The 18,622-nt window shown below is 38.6% G+C and overlaps 1 protein-coding gene across 1 annotated transcript in view; it reads right to left on the bottom strand.

The window, feature by feature from the left end:
- srrm3 (serine/arginine repetitive matrix 3) overlaps positions 1–18,622 on the bottom strand; it is a 117,254-nt gene that overhangs the window by 38,622 nt on the left and 60,010 nt on the right. Inside the window, exons 2-3 of the mRNA XM_038288330.1 lie at positions 17,447–17,743; positions 735–836 (exon numbers count right to left, since the gene is read on the bottom strand). Of these exons, the coding sequence (XP_038144258.1) occupies positions 735–836; positions 17,447–17,736 (392 nt within the window). The 5' untranslated portion in view covers positions 17,737–17,743. The remainder of the gene's footprint in view (positions 1–734; positions 837–17,446; positions 17,744–18,622) is intronic.

Consider the following 18,622-nt stretch of genomic DNA (forward strand, 5'->3'; position numbering starts at 1 on the left):
CCCCCTGCTTGGTGTCTGTTAACCCCCCCACTTTGGGAGCCCCTGTTCTAGATGGCTGAAACTTAAAGCAAACAGGATTTATAAGACAACAATAATGCCAAACACTGAAACTGGATTTGTCTGAGGTTTTAAAGTTACCTCGAGCTCAGACTTCTTAAAAATTTGCAGACTGTTTTTAAAAGTTAGATCAATGCCAAAAAGCCAATAGATCAGAATGATCTTCACCACTTCTAATAAGAAGGATGCTCAAACATTTAATCTGAAGCTTATGCCGGAAGCTTGTTTTTGGATCAAAAAAGCATCTCCTGTCTGAAAAACTTGATAAAAGACCTCTATAATATTAGTCCGGATTTTTCTATTTTTAAGTCCAAATGTGGAACTTTAAGCACGTAAGGATTAGAAGAGAATTTGCATTTGCTTCAGATTTGTGCATCCAACTCTTAGTTTGAAAACCACCAAGGCTCTACGTGATACAAGTGTTTCCCCCTGGAAGTGAATGATGTTCACAAACCCCAATAAATACAGCTTTCATGTACAATATATAGTGTATGAAAACTTCTTTACAATACAGAAAAAAGATTTAAGGAGTACAAATGATGCTACTTTTTAGACAACTAATGCTCACAATCCTATTGTCCTGCATTTCTGATACTGTTATTATGCAAACATGCTAGAAATGAACAGACTAGATAAGACAGACATTTCCAGACAAAGCTGGATATGATGTCACTTACAAAGGTTGGGTTTGAGACCCCTCTCTGGTGATAACGCCCTCCTTGTCCATCAGCATTTGTCTGAATGTGCTCACTTTCTGACGGATCTCCTCCTCGGTGTACCTGGAAAAAAGCAAAACAATAAATACTTATATATTTAATTGAATGATTTGAAAAGTGGGCATAGGAGCAACAGCTGCATCAGGAGACCTGGAAAATATGCAGATGCTTGCATGGTAGCCCCCACATCGCCTGCTGCGACGCCGAGCCCAAACAACTACAGAGATTCTGCTTTGATCAGATTTTGGTCAAAAATGCATTCAGCTAAATAATGTCCATTCTGATGAGTCACTGTGCCCTTCTGCCCCTGGCGGGCCAGCACAACACATCATGTTTTATTCTGCATGGCAGCGGCGTAATTCGCTGAGCTGAGAGGAACTGTGGGGCATCGTGAGGAGGCAGACAGAAAAATGCAAACCACTGCAGATAGAAGAGTTCTATCTTTCATCTCAAAAGCATTTCCTAAATTCCAGACTTAAAATGCTTTGAGATGCTACTTTTTCAGCAAACAGGATAGGAAATTGATAATTGTCTGCAAATACTGATTAAGAATAAAACCTAAGTCTACATTATTTTGTTAGTATTAGGTAGCTATACCAGTAACCTATTCAGAACAAAGCTGTGGCAGACCCTGTACTCAACTTCTCAGCATTTTAAAACATGGAGGTTTCTTTCTTTTTAGTTAAGTTTAAGTGTCTTTTTTCACACCAAAATCTGTATAACAAAGCTTCAATGTGTTTTAAAAACCTGAAAAGTTATGGATTTTCACCAAATTTGCACTCCAGGGCATTTACGTGATTCGAAATTTCTTTTAAAGTTGTAAAAGGATGTAGAAAATCATCTGCTACCTCTAAGAACCCAGATCCCGGGAAAAGCTTTAGTAGTCATACACCCTCACTAAGAACCAGAGCTAAAGCGTAGCTAAAGTAGATGATATGCTTTAGGTACATGTGATAAATACCAAGGCTGAAGAACTTTTAAAATGTGTATGCATAAATTAACTGGTTCATATTGGGAATTGTGAATTAGGTGTCGATGTTTTAAGCATGACTGTGAATATTTCAGATGTAGATTTTAGTTTTAGGTATAAACAAACATCTTTAGCGTACGCAAGTTCTTATAAATACACGGGTTGGTCTTTAAAGAATTCATATGATTTACTGAGGGGACAAAACGTCTATCAGAATCAGCGGGCAGAGATCTGAGATCTATGAAGATCTTACCTGATCTGAGTTTCTCTGTTTTTACAAAGCTAATTGATTCTATTGTTGGCTCAATCCTGCTGGATGTTGCTGGTGTTTGGGGCTTCAAAGAACTTAAACACATCAATGCTCTTCAGAACCGAGCCATTGGATGTTTTTTAGGTGTTCATAAGGTCACTGCTACACTAGCTGTAGTGGTTGATATAGATTAAGTCGGGCATACATTGTGCAATTTTTTTCAATCGTGGCATGCAGCTGCAGCTCACGATGTATGTTCTCACACTGTGCGACCTGACCCTCTGATGTGATCTACCTGCTCACAGTGTACGTCTAAAAACCACGTCGGACTCAGCTCCGCAGTGAGATGGAGCTACTTTCACTCGTCTATCTGGAAGCCAAACGAGTAGAAGAGGAATATGAAGCTCACTCTTTGGCAATTTGTGCAATTTTGTGCTGAAAGCCAAAGAAAAGGCGATGACGTATTCGTACAAAGACATGGCTGAGCAAACATGGCTACTATGTTCTGTCAATTTCACAGAAAGAACTCCATTTCAGTCGCACCCCACCATGCTTCTGTGTTTACATCTGAGAGGAAGAAGAAGAAGAATCCATGCATGCACACTGAGCGATTTGCCCACGACAGCCGACTGAATCTCAAACATGTTTGATTTTCTCCCGACCTCACGATCCCTGATCGGGAGGTGATCGTGAGAGGCTGATCGCCCCTCGTTACCCCCTGTACACTACATGATGCACAGTCACGCTGAAAGTCAGCACGTTTGAAACATTATCATACAACTGGAAAGTCAGCCCGAAAAGGTTAAAAAATCGTACAGTGTAAGCCCGGCTTTAGGACCTTTGCATCATAAATTAGAGAGTTGAGACTGCCTTATTCAACTACCAGAGGATAGCCTAACCAAGAAGATTTTTACAAAGAAATGCTCAAATGGTTACCCCTTTTGTCCACCTTATTCTCTATGCATCACTCAAAATGTATCTATATTAAACTGCAATGTAATCTACATAATTTAAAACTTTAAAAAAAATAATTTAACAAAATCTTTCAATAACTTTTAAAAAAGAATCAATCTGAGAAATTATATACAATCTAAAGAGAAGTACCAAATGTAGATAACACTTAAGGTAAAGAAAACAGGTCTCTCTGTGCCAGAGCTGGTAGCCTCCCTTTGGCAGTGGAAGTGGGAAGGTAGAGTCTCTCTGAGGAGGAGAGGGTCTGTTTACTCTGTGACCTTAACGTGCTGGAAGATAGACTTAGGCAACTTTTATTGTATTTTTTTATACACAGAGTGTAAACAAAACGAAATTTCATTTTGTACAGCTTCATGACATTTCCCTTTGTTAAAGTGCAGCAGTGATCAAATGTCAGCAGTGTGGGAGAAAAAAACATGGTGCAAAAAAATGTGTCGATATGGAAGTTCAGAGCATTAAATATATATGGTGCAATTATGCAGTGTTTTGGTTTGGTGCTGTCAGTGTGATGCAGAGTCTAGCAAAAGATAAATATCGACCCAGAATTACCTTTATTATCCTTTGTAATATGATCTAAGATTTTTATTATTTGAGTGCATAAAGAGAAACAATGCAGCTTTATATTGGTTACCAGATGCCAATATGTTAAGTTGGATACTTTGTAAAGAAATATTTTCATTTGCTGCTTCTTTCAGTAAGGCTTGGGACAGAAGATAGAGAGTGATGTATCCTATTTGAGTTTTGTAAGGTAGGTGCATGACACTGCCCGCCTGTCCTGATCCCACCCTGGCTGAACCGTCCTCTGCCCAACCCCACACTTATCCCCTCCAAAAAAAAAGAAAATACATTTATTTTGAATGAGGGACAACCTGTTTTTGACAATGTATTGTCAAAACCTTGATTGACAATGCAAATGTAGGCCTACTCCTGCAGGTTACACTCCCAGTCTTAACTCTGACTGAAATTATGCTTGTCGATATAAATAAACAGCAGACTTTTGCATTACTGTAAGAAAACATCTAGATCGGACACTCGAGTCCAGTCCTCCAGAGCTACCTGTAACTTTTAGATGCATCTCTTCTCTAACACACGTGAATCTAAAGGCTCAATCCTCTCATTTAGCTCAGCAGTGGCATGGTAACGAGCCACTCATTTGATTTAGGAGTGTTAAAAATGGGGTGCATCAAAAAGTTGCAGAATAGTAACTCTTGAGGCCTGGACTTGAGCATCCCTGATCTAGAAAAACGCTGCAAACTTTGAGTAAAAGACAGAAGAACCGACTTCTACTTTTTGCATCAGTCTGTTCTTTATTTTAGCTGCAAATTCACTAGCAAATTATTAGCATAGAAATAGCATTAGTTTGGGGGAGATTGTTTTTCTGCGGACATAGCAGTGCATTCCACATTCACTAAGCTGGTTGCTAACAGCAATCACTGACAGTGTGGAGAATGACATAAACAAAAGGGTGAGAGCAATCGGAAATAGCTGGGAGATATTTTAGCACAGGGGATGTAGGCTGGTGTGATGGCGCTGCCCGGTACGTATGATCTGAATCTCTCTGCTCAGCAGCTGTCAACTCAGCACAACAGAGGGTCAAAACCAACACTTTATATTCATGACTTTCTGTTCACAGTGCATGAGCCATCACCATACATTAGCTGAAGCTCTACAGTGGTCCATTTTCTCCCTAAGATGTTCCTTAGTGGATTGAAAAAGGCTGCACTTCGCTGAATATCTAACTTATTGATTCTGGCCAAAAAGTTGCCAAACATGTGAGATTTTTCCCTTTCAAACTGAAAACATTAAAGCATGAGTATTGTTGTCAACAATCTGTCAGAGGCGAGGAAGGATTTCTGTATTTTGTTGACATAAAGTCAACAGATTCTGTTTCTCTCCCCTCATCCTCATCTCTCCCACTCAAGTGCTTCATCCTAACCAAATAAAGTTCAGAACATATGGGCTGTGTGTTACACACAGAGGGTTTGAGCCTGGAAACACTATATATAAAAAGAGAGAAATATACATTCATTTCTGTCTTTGTTGCAGATTGGTTAAAATACAGTGAAGAAAAACTCTGATTCATCCTTAATTATGAATGTACCGTGTTCGTTTGTTCAGCAAATTACAAGGAGGCAGCATGGAAATGTCCAATAATTAAAATGTTTACTATGGAGATGGTTTCAGTGTCACATGGGCATGTTTAATTGCAAAACCCGTGAAGTAACCCCCACAGCTTAATAGTACTTTCATACCGAACACAAATGGCACAAATAGAGCAATTGAAAAAGCAAAGTGATTTACATGTTATTCCCACTTTGAACATTCAGGAGGCAGGTTATGTGAAAGATGATGTTCTAGCGATGCAGATGAAAGGATTATGGAATGATGATGGATGAGAACGTGTCAGCCAATCAGGGACTGGGTGTTATTGTAACGTCTGGTGAAGGAAAGCAGCAGGGACAAACGCTGTTTTTCAATATGTGTACTTGTGCGTTCTCATGTGCTCGTGTACTCGTGAAACATCATCATCCTCAGCCCTAGTGCTGTTCCAATTCACAAGAACAGCAGACAGAGAACTGACAAAGTGCCAGGATGTTGTCCTCGCCACTCCCTCTTTACCCAGCATGCATTAGAACAGACTTGTCCGTTCTTTAGATTGACAGCTGTCCCAGCATGCACTGCAGCAGCTTTTAATGGAGCGCTAACAGAGCTCAGACTATTAAGTTAAAAGTTCTGTTTTCTGTTGCCGTTGTTCAATAAATGTATGTTTTAAGATCATTTGAGGTGAGAATATTATACTTTACAGCGTCACTATATGGTCCTTTTACCGATTTAATGAGTAATAAAAAAAAAAAAAATGTCAGAAGCTGAGAGGCACGCGGCAAAATAAATATATTACCTTTTTATGTATTTATTACTGTTTTCAAGGCTGCGCGTCAAAAAGATTTAATTGTCTCGAACTGCTTTAAACGAAATTTCTTTTTGTATACACTCGTGTATACACTATGACAAAATAAATCTAAGTCTAGTTCAGTTTGAATTCTACACAGTATCAATCTGGCAAGACTCTTGTAGAAAGTTTTTTGCAAAAAGGAGGGACATTTACAACAATTCCTCGAGCTGATTGGGTAAATCACCAAATGGCACATGCCTCCATGTCGAGCGATGTATCACATTCTTAATTTGTTTCACAACTGATTCATCAAACTCTTTCCAAATCCGGTTGGGGGGGAACATACAAGCATCTCTACCATCAACAGAGGAACAAATCGCGTCCTTTTGCTTGTTTTTTTTTTTAAAGAAATAAAGCTAAAATCAGTGCAGCCATGTTTGTTTTGCCTCTGGTTGACGCGTTGATATCCCACACTTCAATGCATTTCATTGGTCCAAAACATTTCTGTATCGAGGCTAATGCATATGTTTGGCTTCTGGCTAGATATATTTCTAGAAGCTTGTAAATTTACAAACCATGCAGCAATTCAGCTTGCTTATAAGGTAATTGCCACCAATGTTTCCAAATAGCTCAGGGCTATTTTAATTGAAATAGGTGAAAATCCAAACTCAACTCTAAATTTACTTACATAAACGGCCACATATGGATGGCAGATGCTAGGATATGCTCCCTGAATCAACACATCTCTCAAGTGCATGTTTAATTAGCACTTCTTTTAGCAATAAAGGTATCCAACCTCTTCTCAAATGCACCATCTGCTCTGCACTGAAAACGAGCATCATTCCCAACACAATCATAGACTGTACAACAGTAAAATATTTTACTAATCTTGTAACTTTTTTTATTTCATATAGTTGTTTAAGTGCTTGTAAAAAACTAAATTCATTTTAAAAAGGCCATATAAATTATTCCACAGACATGTTGCTTTCAGGGCGCAGGTTTCCAGGGATTTGGAATCTGAGCGAGGTTTTCTTTGCCACTGTAGCCATGAAAAATCACCACAATTAATACACTTCATGAGAGAAATTAGCAAACTTTGAGCACCCGCAGATATCCTAAATTAACTTAAAATTGAGAAAAATGAAGAGTAATGATCTCTAGACTGTTGTAGAGGGAGTAGACATTTTTCAAAGAAAATGGCTGATATGTGAGGCAAGCTTGTGCTCATTCAAACTGCCTGTGACTGTCTTTGATTGAACTCTGATAAGCTATTCTCCTTAAGCTGTCCCCAGACATAGCTGTGCACCTATGAGACTCTGCAGGCATCAGTTGTAGTTAGCAAGAATAAAAGGCTCTGGGAACGAGGGGGAGCCAAATATGGCCGCCCCCATATTTCTATTTCATGGACAGAATTAAAATGACCTACCGAGTGCTACAGTAAAATGATTTAACTCTCAAGTGGAGAGGATTCTCAATTGATGCTCTCCACAGTCATAGATTTTGCAGTTAGATAACAGACCCTGGGCAGAGCCGGCAGAGAAGGTAGCAAAGACAGAGCCAATCTTTCTCTCTTTTTAAAAGCTGCCTTCTTCACCTCGCCAACAGTGCAGTCTGATCAATAGCTCAGGCTGCGCAGTCTACACATTCACATTGTTCGCCTTCTCCTCTAACCAAAGAAATAACACCGTTTTGCCTAGTATCACTCTTTTTTTTACCGGGGAACCTCATGTTGTCAAAATATGTCTCTGACTCTCAGAGGATTTTGAGCAAATGCTTTAGTCTTCATGAAAACTAGCTTGTCTGATGTAGGGTTTAGTGTTAAAGAAAGCCTCCATTAGAGCAGAGACAAACATTTTCTCGCTCATAAAAGACTCTGAAAGGAACCCTTTTAATAAGATCTGGGCTTCTCACTCATCATTTCTTGCAGTTTAAAAGTATCTTCTGAGATGTCTCTACAGCAATGATTTAGCTGAGCTGTTATACATGCATTTCTGTCTGTCTGCATTTATAAGAAATGTTGAAATGAGGTGTCTTTTTTTAAGGGATTACACAGTCTGAAGTTTTTCACATGTGGACATTTTACAGCCACAGCATTTGCTGCATTTATTGGGAACTTTTATGATTCAGCAACATGAAGCAGCACTTTAACTTTGCAGGAAAATAACCTTTCACAAATATAATTCTACATCTTTTTAAAGTGCATTTGTATTTAGCCAAGATAGCCCATCTGCCTAGTAAACAGCGTCCACTGCAGGTTATTCATTCCACTTATCTACTAGATACTAGGGTAGGAACATTATAAGTGTGTGTATATATATATATATATATATATATATATATATATATATATATATATATATATATATTAGGGTTGTCAAAATTAACGCGTTAACGCGAGATGATTAATTTCTGGAATTAACACAATATTTTTTTGTAATGCATTAACGCAGTCCCGCCCTGTTTTACCCATAATTCAATTGTCCGACATGAGCGAGATGGGGGAATTAGAAGAACCCGTTGGCTGGCTGGATGGACAGTTCGAGTATAAAAAAAGCAAAGAAGGGACAATAAATAAAAACATTTTCGTTTCACCGAAGCACCTCGAGTCTTAAATATCATCTTAATGCCAAGCATTCATTTGTTGGGGCTTCAACTTCAGGTGTTACGACTGGCATGCTTGAGACCACCCTCACCGAACGCAGGGCATTAAGTAACGGTCCGCTTTACATTCAGAAAATGTAAACCAGTTAGTTTGCCTTAACAACTGGCTAAAAGATGAATAAATAATAGGTAAAATGACCTCATGTAATTGTTTAAAGGTCAAGCTGTTTGTTTTAAATAAAAAACGATCCATTCACCCATCCTGTATAGCAATGGCTAAGTTGCCAAAATTGTTGAGAATTAAATTCTTTTTTTGGATTTGTCATTAATAAAAACCAATTGTAATACCCATCTTGCTTATCTTTCTGTTTTGAAAACAGTACACAGAAAATGTGTATTTTTCAATAATATTTAGGCTAATGATTAATCAAAATTAATTCAATAATTATAGATATAGATTTTATAGATTATAGATTAATTAGATTAAAAAATTTTTATCGTTTGACAGCCCTAATATATATATATATATATATATATATACATACACACACACACAACCATATATCTCATTATTAATTAATATATATGACTGTAATGTTCTCAAAAACTTGGCAAATTAAAATGTACATTTTTAACAACCTTCGCTCATAATGAAATCAGCTGCAGATCACTTTACATATCCACGTCATTATGACTGACTTTCTTGTAGCTGGTAAGATTTTGATTTGTTAAGCAACAGATAAAGTAAATTCATATTGTCTTAGTTTATGGCCATGAAGTAAAAATAAGTGTTAAATAATAACAAATCATTTTTATAATACAAAAAATAAAGGTTTAAAAAAACATTTTGTTGACATTTATAAATTCTGTTTATTTATAATTCCAAGTAAATTTGACAATGACAAATTTCAAATAAAATTGCTCATTCATCGCATTTATAAATTCACTTGTGTGACAAAAACTTCTTGGCTACTAGTAGATAGTTGGATCTGGTCCCCCGCTCCCTCATCCCATACTTTTTTACCTGAGAGACCCGTCTTCAGTCATGCATATTTTCTAACTGTCTTAACTGGCCATCCTAAAAATGATCCTTTATAGTAATCTTATTTAACTTTTTAACTGTATCTAACTAAGATTTAGACTCTAAAAAAAAAGGGGAGAAATCATCATGATTTTTAATACTTAACAAAACCCATAGAAATACTGACTAATCACACAGTTGTTCTGCCTAGACCATGTCTCAAGAACAAGCAGTGGGAAGTCCCAAGACAGAGCTACAAGAACAAAATGACACAATTTCAGTCTCGCAACTGTGGAAGTGAGAAAAAAATGACGTCCTTCTCACTGAGCATGTTGTGAGCTATAATGGCAAAGTCAAACTAAAGATCTATTTGTGAAATGTTTAAAAAATGTCTTCCTTTTTCTGGTCTATCACATGAAATTCTCAAAAGCTGCACAAAATTGTTTTGGTTGTCATATTTCTGCAAGTTTCTCTGCAAATGTTATTATCTAAGAGCAACGTTTTATTGTGACAAGGCCAACGTGCATACATGTCTGTGCAGAGACCCATGGAGCCTGCAGCTTAGTTGGAGCAAAGCTCCAGCAAGAGCGCTCATTAAAGAGTTGTGAAAAAGGCCCCTGCACCCCAGGGGTCCAAGCCATGTGCAATCATTATGTCTCAATCAGCAGGAAAAATCACCCTTTAAATAATCTGGTCTGGCTTTAAATAGTTTAGAATCAGTCACTGGGCCAGGTGCGGCATTTACTGGGTATGTTCTTTTATTTAGCATGCAGACATGTCCTGGTGAAAAGAAATGACATTATGTTGCTGAGTTATACTCTCTCTGACACGGATCATACCGTACTCCTCCAACCAGACGTCTTCTATAAATGGCCTCATGTATACAACCTTCAGTCATACTTAATCTACATTAATGGCAGTATTGCCAGGAGCCGTGAAGCACTCAGTGCACAAATGAATGAGTGATGCTGCCAGGCTTTGGATTGCTAAATGAACAGACTCCTTTAATCGTGGAGCCAGTTTAATTGGCTGGTGAGGCCATCACTCATAACAGACCATTTATCCTGGTCGTCTCACAAGAGAGAACAGCAGATTGGGGGCCGGGTGGGAGGGGCTGTAAGGGGAAGAAGGTCTTAAAGAAGGTGGCAGGTATCCAACTTGCCTCTAAACCCAGATCCTTACAACAACCCCAGTCAGAGAGGATACCCCGGAGTTAGAAAGAGGCGGAATCCTCTGGCTTAAACCCACAACAAGTGAAGACAGAACGAAGCCACCATCTTAATTGTGTCTAATGCCTGACACTGCTCTCTCTATATTCCAGTCTTTAGTCCTTCTGTCAATCCCTTAATCCTCTGCACACACACACACACTTGCACTTTTTTTTTAAAAGAGGCACATTAAAAATTGGAGAGGCAGGGGTATTTGTAGTCAGCCAAGCTGGCATATGAGAGTCCCCTTTTTTCTCCAGCCTAACAAGAAGAGCCGAGTCCTTTCCAGAGCTTCAATACTCGGCTAAGTACTTGGAGCCCTTTCTGGGTGAGCCTGTGGAGCTGGTCAGTGAGGATGTCCAGTCTGCTTGTATTCTGTCATCGTTAGCCAAGCCGCTCCGCGCTGCGACAATGTTTCACCCGACACCATGGCTCTTTTACATCGCTCTAACCCAGGAGGCGTAGTTTCACACCAGGAGAGGAGCGGGCCGAGACAGATGGGAAAAGAGCACTCATCCCCCATCCTGACATTTTTCCCCCCTCATAACGCCTCGCTACCTCAATCTCCAGCCACTCTGTCATTTTCAGGCAGGCTTATTGAGACCTGTTACTTGACAAAAGCATTCATGCTCAGGGAGGAAAAGGACGAGTAAAAAACTGGACAAAAAACAATTCTATTCAAGCAGCACCTCCTTCTTACCCCCTTCTGTCATTTCCCATATCTGTACCTACCCTCTGAAAAATGACTTTAATTAGCTTGACATTTATTCAATTAAATCCCTCTGCCTTACTATACAGGTGCTGGTCATAAAATTAGAATATCATGAAAAAGTAGATTGATTTCAGTAATTCCATTTAAAAAGTGAAACTTGTATATTATATTCATACATTACATACAAACTCATATATTTCAGATGTTTATTTTGTTTAATTTTGATGATTACAAATGACAACAAATGAAAATCTCAAATTCATCATATCAGAAAATTAGAATATTACTGAAGACCAATAAAAACAAAGGATTTATAGAAATGTTGGCCAACTGAAAAGTATGAACATGAAAAGTATGAGCATGTACAGCACTCAGTATTTAGTTGGGCCTCCTTTGGCCTGTATTACTGCAGCAATGCGGCGTGGCATGGAGTCGATCAGTCTGTGGCACTGCTCAGGTGTTATGATAGCCCAGGTTGCTCTAATAGTGGCTTTTAGCTCTTCTGAATTGTTGGGTCTGGTGTATTGCATCTTCTTCTTCACAATACCCCATAGATTTTCTATGGGGTTAAGGTCAGGAGAGTTTGCTGGCCAATTAAGAACAGGGATACCATGGTCCTTCAACCAGGTACTGGTAGCTTTGGCACTGTGTGCAGGTGCCAAGTCCTGTTGGAAAATGAAATCTGCATCTCCAAAAAGTTGGTCAGCTGCAGGAAGCATGAAGTGCTCTAAAACTTCCTGGTATGTGGCTGCGTTGACCCTGGACCTCAGAAAACACAATGGACCAACACCAGCAGATGACATGGCACCCCAAACCATCACTGACTGTGGAAACTTTACACTGGACTTCAAGCAACGTGGATGAAGTGCCTCTCTTCTTTTCCTCCAGACTCTGGGACCTTGATTTCCAAAGGAAATGCAAAATTTACTTTCATCAGAGAACATGACTTTGGACCACTCACCAGCAGTCCAGTCCTGTTTCTCTTTAGCCCAGGCAAGACGCTTCTGACGCTGTCTGCGGTTCAAGAGTGGCTTGACACAAGGAATGCGACAGCAGAAACCCATGTCTTTCATACGTCTGTGTGTGGTGGTTCTTGAAGCACTCACTCCAGCTGCAGTCCACTCTTTGTGAATCTCCCCCACATTTTTGAATGGGTTTTGTTTCACAATCCTCTCCAGGGTGCGGTTATCTCTCTTGCTTGTACACTTTTTTCGACCACATCTTTTCCTTCCCTTCGCCTCTCTATTAATGTGCTTGGACACTGAGCTCTGTGAACAGCCAGCCTCTTTAGCGATGACCTTTTGTGTCTTGCCCTCCTTGTGCAAGGTGTCGATGGTCGTCTTTTGGACAACTGTCAAGTCAGCAGTCTTCCCCATGATTGTGTAGCCTATAGAACTAGACTGAAAGACCATTTAAAGGCTTTTGCAGGTGGTTTGAGTTAATTAGCTGATTAGAGGGTTGCACCAGGGGCCATCAATTTTGAACCTTTTCACAATATTCTAATTTTCTGATATGATGAATTTGAGATTTTCATTTGTTGTCATTTGTAATCATCAAAATTAAACAAAATAAACATCTGAAATATATGAGTTTGTATGTAATGTATGAATATAATATACAAGTTTCACTTTTTAAATGGAATTACTGAAATCAATCTACTTTTTCATGATATTCTAATTTTATGACCAGCACCTGTATATATATTAGGATTAGCCAGCGTTGCATACATGAAAAATGTAATGGGAGGAAAATGTCAGGAGGTATCTGTGGGAGAGGAACCTTCCTCTATACTGAGACCGAATCACAGGGCTCATCATTAATTATGAACTCTGTCAGCATGTAGTTTAACTGTGAGCTGTGCTTATTTAAGCGGCACAGTGCCTTACATTTTCTGTGTTGGTGTGAGTAACTCCATCAGGGTGAAGTGCTGATACTGGGGATTAAGTCTGACTACAGCCTCTAACATTTTCCCAGTTTCTTACTAAATCTGCATTAGATATGATAATATGGCAGCCTTGGTGGACCGGTGACTTCAGCCCCTGTCTCCAACGGCAACTGTCAGAACTGGCACTACCACATCATTCTACACAATAAAAAGGTCAAGCACAGAAAAAGAGTTAAATACTTTCAGCACTAGATGAGCATGATTATTTTCTCTTGCTAGAATCTCATTGAAAACAGCAAAATAAAATGTTAAATTTTCAGTGTTGGTGTTGTATGTTGAAAATACTGTGTTTTTCAACACTTGTTTAGTGTATTTAACTATGCAAGAAATGATCTTCCAAAGAATTAATGTTAACGCACATAACCAACTAACGTATTATAAATGAGTAGCGCAGTTTCTCCCAGAATGCCAACCTATCTATTAACTAGTATCTGTTAAAAAAAAAACATGAGCAAACAACAACAACAGGGGACTCTCCCAGATCATCTGAGAGCTCCTCAACCACTGATTGATTTTAAAAGAGGCTTGAAGACTTTTTTATTTAAGCAAGCCTATTCTGCCTCCACATGATTTTTATGATGTTGATTTTTATCTTTGATTTTATTTGCACTGTGTAGCACTTTGAGATTTTTGTTAATGAAAATTGCGGTACAAAGTGGATTTATTATTATTATTATTATTAGGAGTAGTGGCCTATGATGAAGGTCTTCAACAGGGAGTCCATGGAGGACCCCCTCCAATTTTTTCCACTAATTGAAATGTCTTCAAATACACATTAGCATTAATTCAACACACTGTAGTAAACAGATAAATGGCAGAAGATGTCTTTCTGTCATCAATGCACACATTTAGCGACACACAGGAGCTCTTTCAAGCTGGGCACCGTTTCATTCATAACACCTGTTCCATCAACCAGGAAGAAGAATTAGAAATATTTTAATAAACCCAAGGCGAATTACTTTCGTTACAATACATTTGTAAAAGGGTGACTATAGGACCAAATTTATTTAACACAATATATATAATTAGGGGGTCCCTACTCCATCTCGCCATCAGTCTGGAGGTCCTTGGCCTCGAAAACATTGAAGACCCCTGGCCTAGGATGCAGAAGTTCATCCTGCTAATGGAGGGTCACTGGTATAAATCCCAGCTCTGTCACTGTGTCATTTGGCAAGACACCTGACTCGCACTAAAGTGTTGATGGTGCTAAGAGGGCCCAGATGCTTTTTTTGCTCCTCTAAGTGTGCACCTGTGGCTACAATGTATCAGACAGCATGGGATACATTACCGTTGCTATGCTGATTATATTCAGCTATGATTTCCCATCAAGCCTAATAGGTGTTAACACTAGTGTGTACTGTTTAGCTTTCAACACTAACCACTAGTGTTGGAAGAATCCATTCCTGATGAGTTGAATTTAAGAGTTTCATTCCAAGTGACTCACTGTTTTATCTGTTTAATACTTTCAAAAGCGCTACTTTAATTTGATCTGGTGTGGATAAATGTAGACACTTTAAAAGTGTTGAATTCAACTCCCTGGGAGTTGAGTAATAAGAATAAATTTTTTTGCATTTCAGGATTCCTTGATGTGCATCTTTCCATCTTTTTGTTTTCTGCACCAACTTTCCCCTGCATAGTGCAAGGAAGCTTTCCCCATCTGTAACTGGGCCGTCCCTTGCAAAATGCAGGTCAAACAGCAAAGACCTGTAAACCAAACTTTCATGTAATCCATTAAACCCTGAAAGAACCAGAAAAGGCATTCCCAATCCAGAGAGGCCAGACATTGAACTAAGGATGTTTGAGGATGATTTATTCTGATCAATCCAAATATATTCATGTTCTGGGACTTGCTTCTAAAATTCATTTAAAACTTTAGAGAGCAAACTGCATCATAAAGAATAAAAAACATGTCGGGGAGAAAATTACTGATGTTGAGAGGTAGAAATCTTGAGAAAACGTTTGGGGTTGAGAAAAAATACTGTAAGTATCTTGTAAAAATGTATGGCTTAGCTGGTAAAAACATTCAGATGGGATGTTCTAAGGACACCTTCAGTACTGCAGATGTTAACACAGCTGGCTATGTTAACCAAGTTCTCCATGGCCCAGACACGACACAGCAATCTCTCTGCCAGCAAAGGTCTCAAAGGCAGCCTTAACCAAATCTGAATCCGTATTCACTGCCTGAACAATAACTGTTAGATTTAATTCTGGGTAAAACTATAACAAGAAATAGTATTTCCCTTGCCAGCCATGCATAGAATGTGTTAAAGAGATTAAACAAACTCTCAATAACACATTCATAGCAGGCAGCTATAAATACACAGACGATCAAAGGAAAGATGCAATGATCTATTTTCTGTTGCAAACACACTGTCCCATGTGTTTACTTCACTCCACTGCGATAATTTGTTTTTTTTTACTTTCCCTCCTCTGCGAAGATGAAAATGAGTTTTGGCAGGTAACAGAATTTGGGTTTAATATTTTGCTCCCGCTTGAGCACTCAGCAGCTGTAAAGAAATAGACCTGTCAGTGCCAGCTTCTCTACCACAGCTTGTGCAGAAAGGAAAATAGAAAACAACACATTCTATGAAAACACAAATGTAACTTAGAATCCAAAAGACTCCAACAAATACACTAATGCTGAAGCACAGACATGAAATGAGCAGCAGAAGTTAAAAAATGTCTCCAGTTGAGTTCTTGCTTTCTTCTATTCACACATAAACTTAACAGATATGTCTAAAACCTTTTGCATGTCAATCAAATCTATTAAAAACATTTTAGAAATTACTCTTTTCTTTTGGTAAGTCGTGAGGGAAAATATAATTAAAGCAGAAGGCTAATGATTTATGTTCTAAACAGATACTAAGGCCAACTAAATGCATATGATTAGGCTGAACAGAATAAGGGCAAAGTGATAGCCTTGTGCTATGAATATTTACACAGTTTTTGTTCTAATGTTTTGTTTTTTTATTTCACTTTTTCACTTTGAATTTTATTCCATTCTCCTTGTTGCAAACAAAGTACAATTTTGTTTTTTAATTATTATTTTTTTTTTTGCTTTTTTTTTTGTTCTTTAATCGCAACAATAATGGGACAAAATTGACCCCAATATTTGGATTAATTGATTTTCTGGTGGATCAATTAATTTTATAATTAGCATTTCCTTATGCATCTGAAGCAACGACCATATCAATAAGGCTGAGAAATGTTTGGCAAAATACAACCAAATGAACCACAAATACATTAAAAAACATCCTATACATAAACGTCTTTAAAAAATAGCTAAATCAAAAAGCTCTGTGTTAAAGCGAGGTACATTTTAATAATCAGACCCAGAATACTTAGGCTCAAATGATCAGCCAAAACACTTTAATGAAAAGAACTGACGGACTAAAAGACCAATATAGCTACTTTCCCGCTCAGTGCACTGTTCTGTTTAGATGTTAATCTCTGTAATTTAATAAACATGGCTCTGCATGACTGGAGCTCAGACTTTACAATAAATTGTGTGTTTTTTGTTTTTTTTAACATGACGATCTTAAAAAAAAAAAAACCTGCTGTTTTCCCTGATGCTGATTAACAGCACTGTTTTGTACGGCATATCAATTAAATCTTTGAAACTCAGGAAAAGAGGCATAATGATGAAGGTTGCTAGTAAACAGCTTCTACTTTCAATGTTTTGTAAGAATTTTACTTTAATGTTGGTGAAAGTTTTATTTTAAAGCAGTACCCTCAGCCTTATGTTTACCCAAATTTTCAAACATGATTATATTACTGCAAATGCTTTATAGATCATTAGCTTATGATCATAAATCCTGTTCAGATCAATTATGTAAATTTGTTTGGAACTAGATCATAAAAAAAATGTTAGACAGCAAATGCTGGTAGTGATTTTAAATTAGATTGAAATTATTAACATATATAAGTAGTGTAAATAATGTTGGAATGCTCTATCACAACAGTAAGGATTATAAAATGTTCATCTTGAACAAGTTTAATTATACAGAAGTTGATTTTCACCCTATATATTGTTTGCAATGTCTAAAACTAAAGCAGCACAAATGGCTTGTTCACAAAGTGTTTTGGGATTTAGTTACTCACCCCTGCTCCTCCATCATCTCTTGGAGCTCCATGCATTTCAGCTCCACCCTCCTCTTCCTCTCATGGTCCAGAATCTCTCTGTGCGGCTTCTTCACCAGGACGGGCGCCAGTATTACCTCCTCTTCCTCCTCTGTCCCTGGCTGACCCTCCTCAGTTTTGGCCTGCAGCACCGCTGTGGCTGCCGGCCCTCCTGCACCCGCTGCTGTTCCGGGTTCAGATCCAGGGACTACAGGTTGGGCCACTGCGTTTACACCATCCTTTGGTGATGGCACCCTTGTTGCATCGTACATGATTACTCTGTGGAGGCAACGAGAAAAGCACATAGATAAGTGGAGTTCATAAACCCCATGTTATGCTAATGATGATATGTTAATTATTTCTATATACTTTGGAACCATTTCAAACGTTTACATTTTTTTGCCTGCAACAGCAAATGTGTGCTTAGAGAAACAAACACATCTTTGAATCTGTAAGATGAGCGGTTTTGATTCAAATATCTTTAGACAGGTTGCAGAGTTCTGCTTAAAGTGAGCAGTGAACATGGCAAACTTTGCACATGTCATCTTAAAATGATACAGACAAATGCACATCCAGAAAAGACGCAGGTAGCAGTTTCTGCCTGAGTCCTGGAGCACATAAAGACAGGTTTGGAAGGGAGAAGGGTGTATGGGTTCATTTGTAGTAGGACAAAGTAAAGGTAGAACGGGAGCAGAGGGTAAACTGTTCCCTGGCGTTTAACCTGGAGCAACGAAAACAGTGACAGATGAGATTGTATGCCTTTACTTTCTTTGAAAGTGACTTTTTTCACCTATCTGCTTCTTTTACTCGTGAAGTGATGAAGCTGTCACTTCACTGTATGACAAGCATCTGGTGAAGATGCAGCATGGATCATGTTCTGGTCGAGATAAATTGTTCCTCTAAGGTCAACGCGGGTACATGGAGATCACCGTGACTCTCAGATGCCACCCAGCATCGCTGTTTTTCTCCTTCTATGACAGATAGCTTCATTTTTCACAAAGGAGACAAAAAACAACAAACAGCAGATGTACTTCATCACTGTCAAGAGAGGATGATGATGCAGCTACATGCGGCTGGAGCTTCAGGACTTCCACGTTTTTATCTTTATGCTGTGGGACTGGTGGCAGTGATGTGCTTCTCTGCTGCTTGCAGTGATCT

The sequence above is a fragment of the Cyprinodon tularosa genome, unplaced genomic scaffold (genome assembly GCF_016077235.1).
Source record: "Cyprinodon tularosa strain WSP-4 unplaced genomic scaffold, ASM1607723v1 ctg251, whole genome shotgun sequence".
NCBI lineage: Eukaryota > Metazoa > Chordata > Actinopteri > Cyprinodontiformes > Cyprinodontidae > Cyprinodon > Cyprinodon tularosa.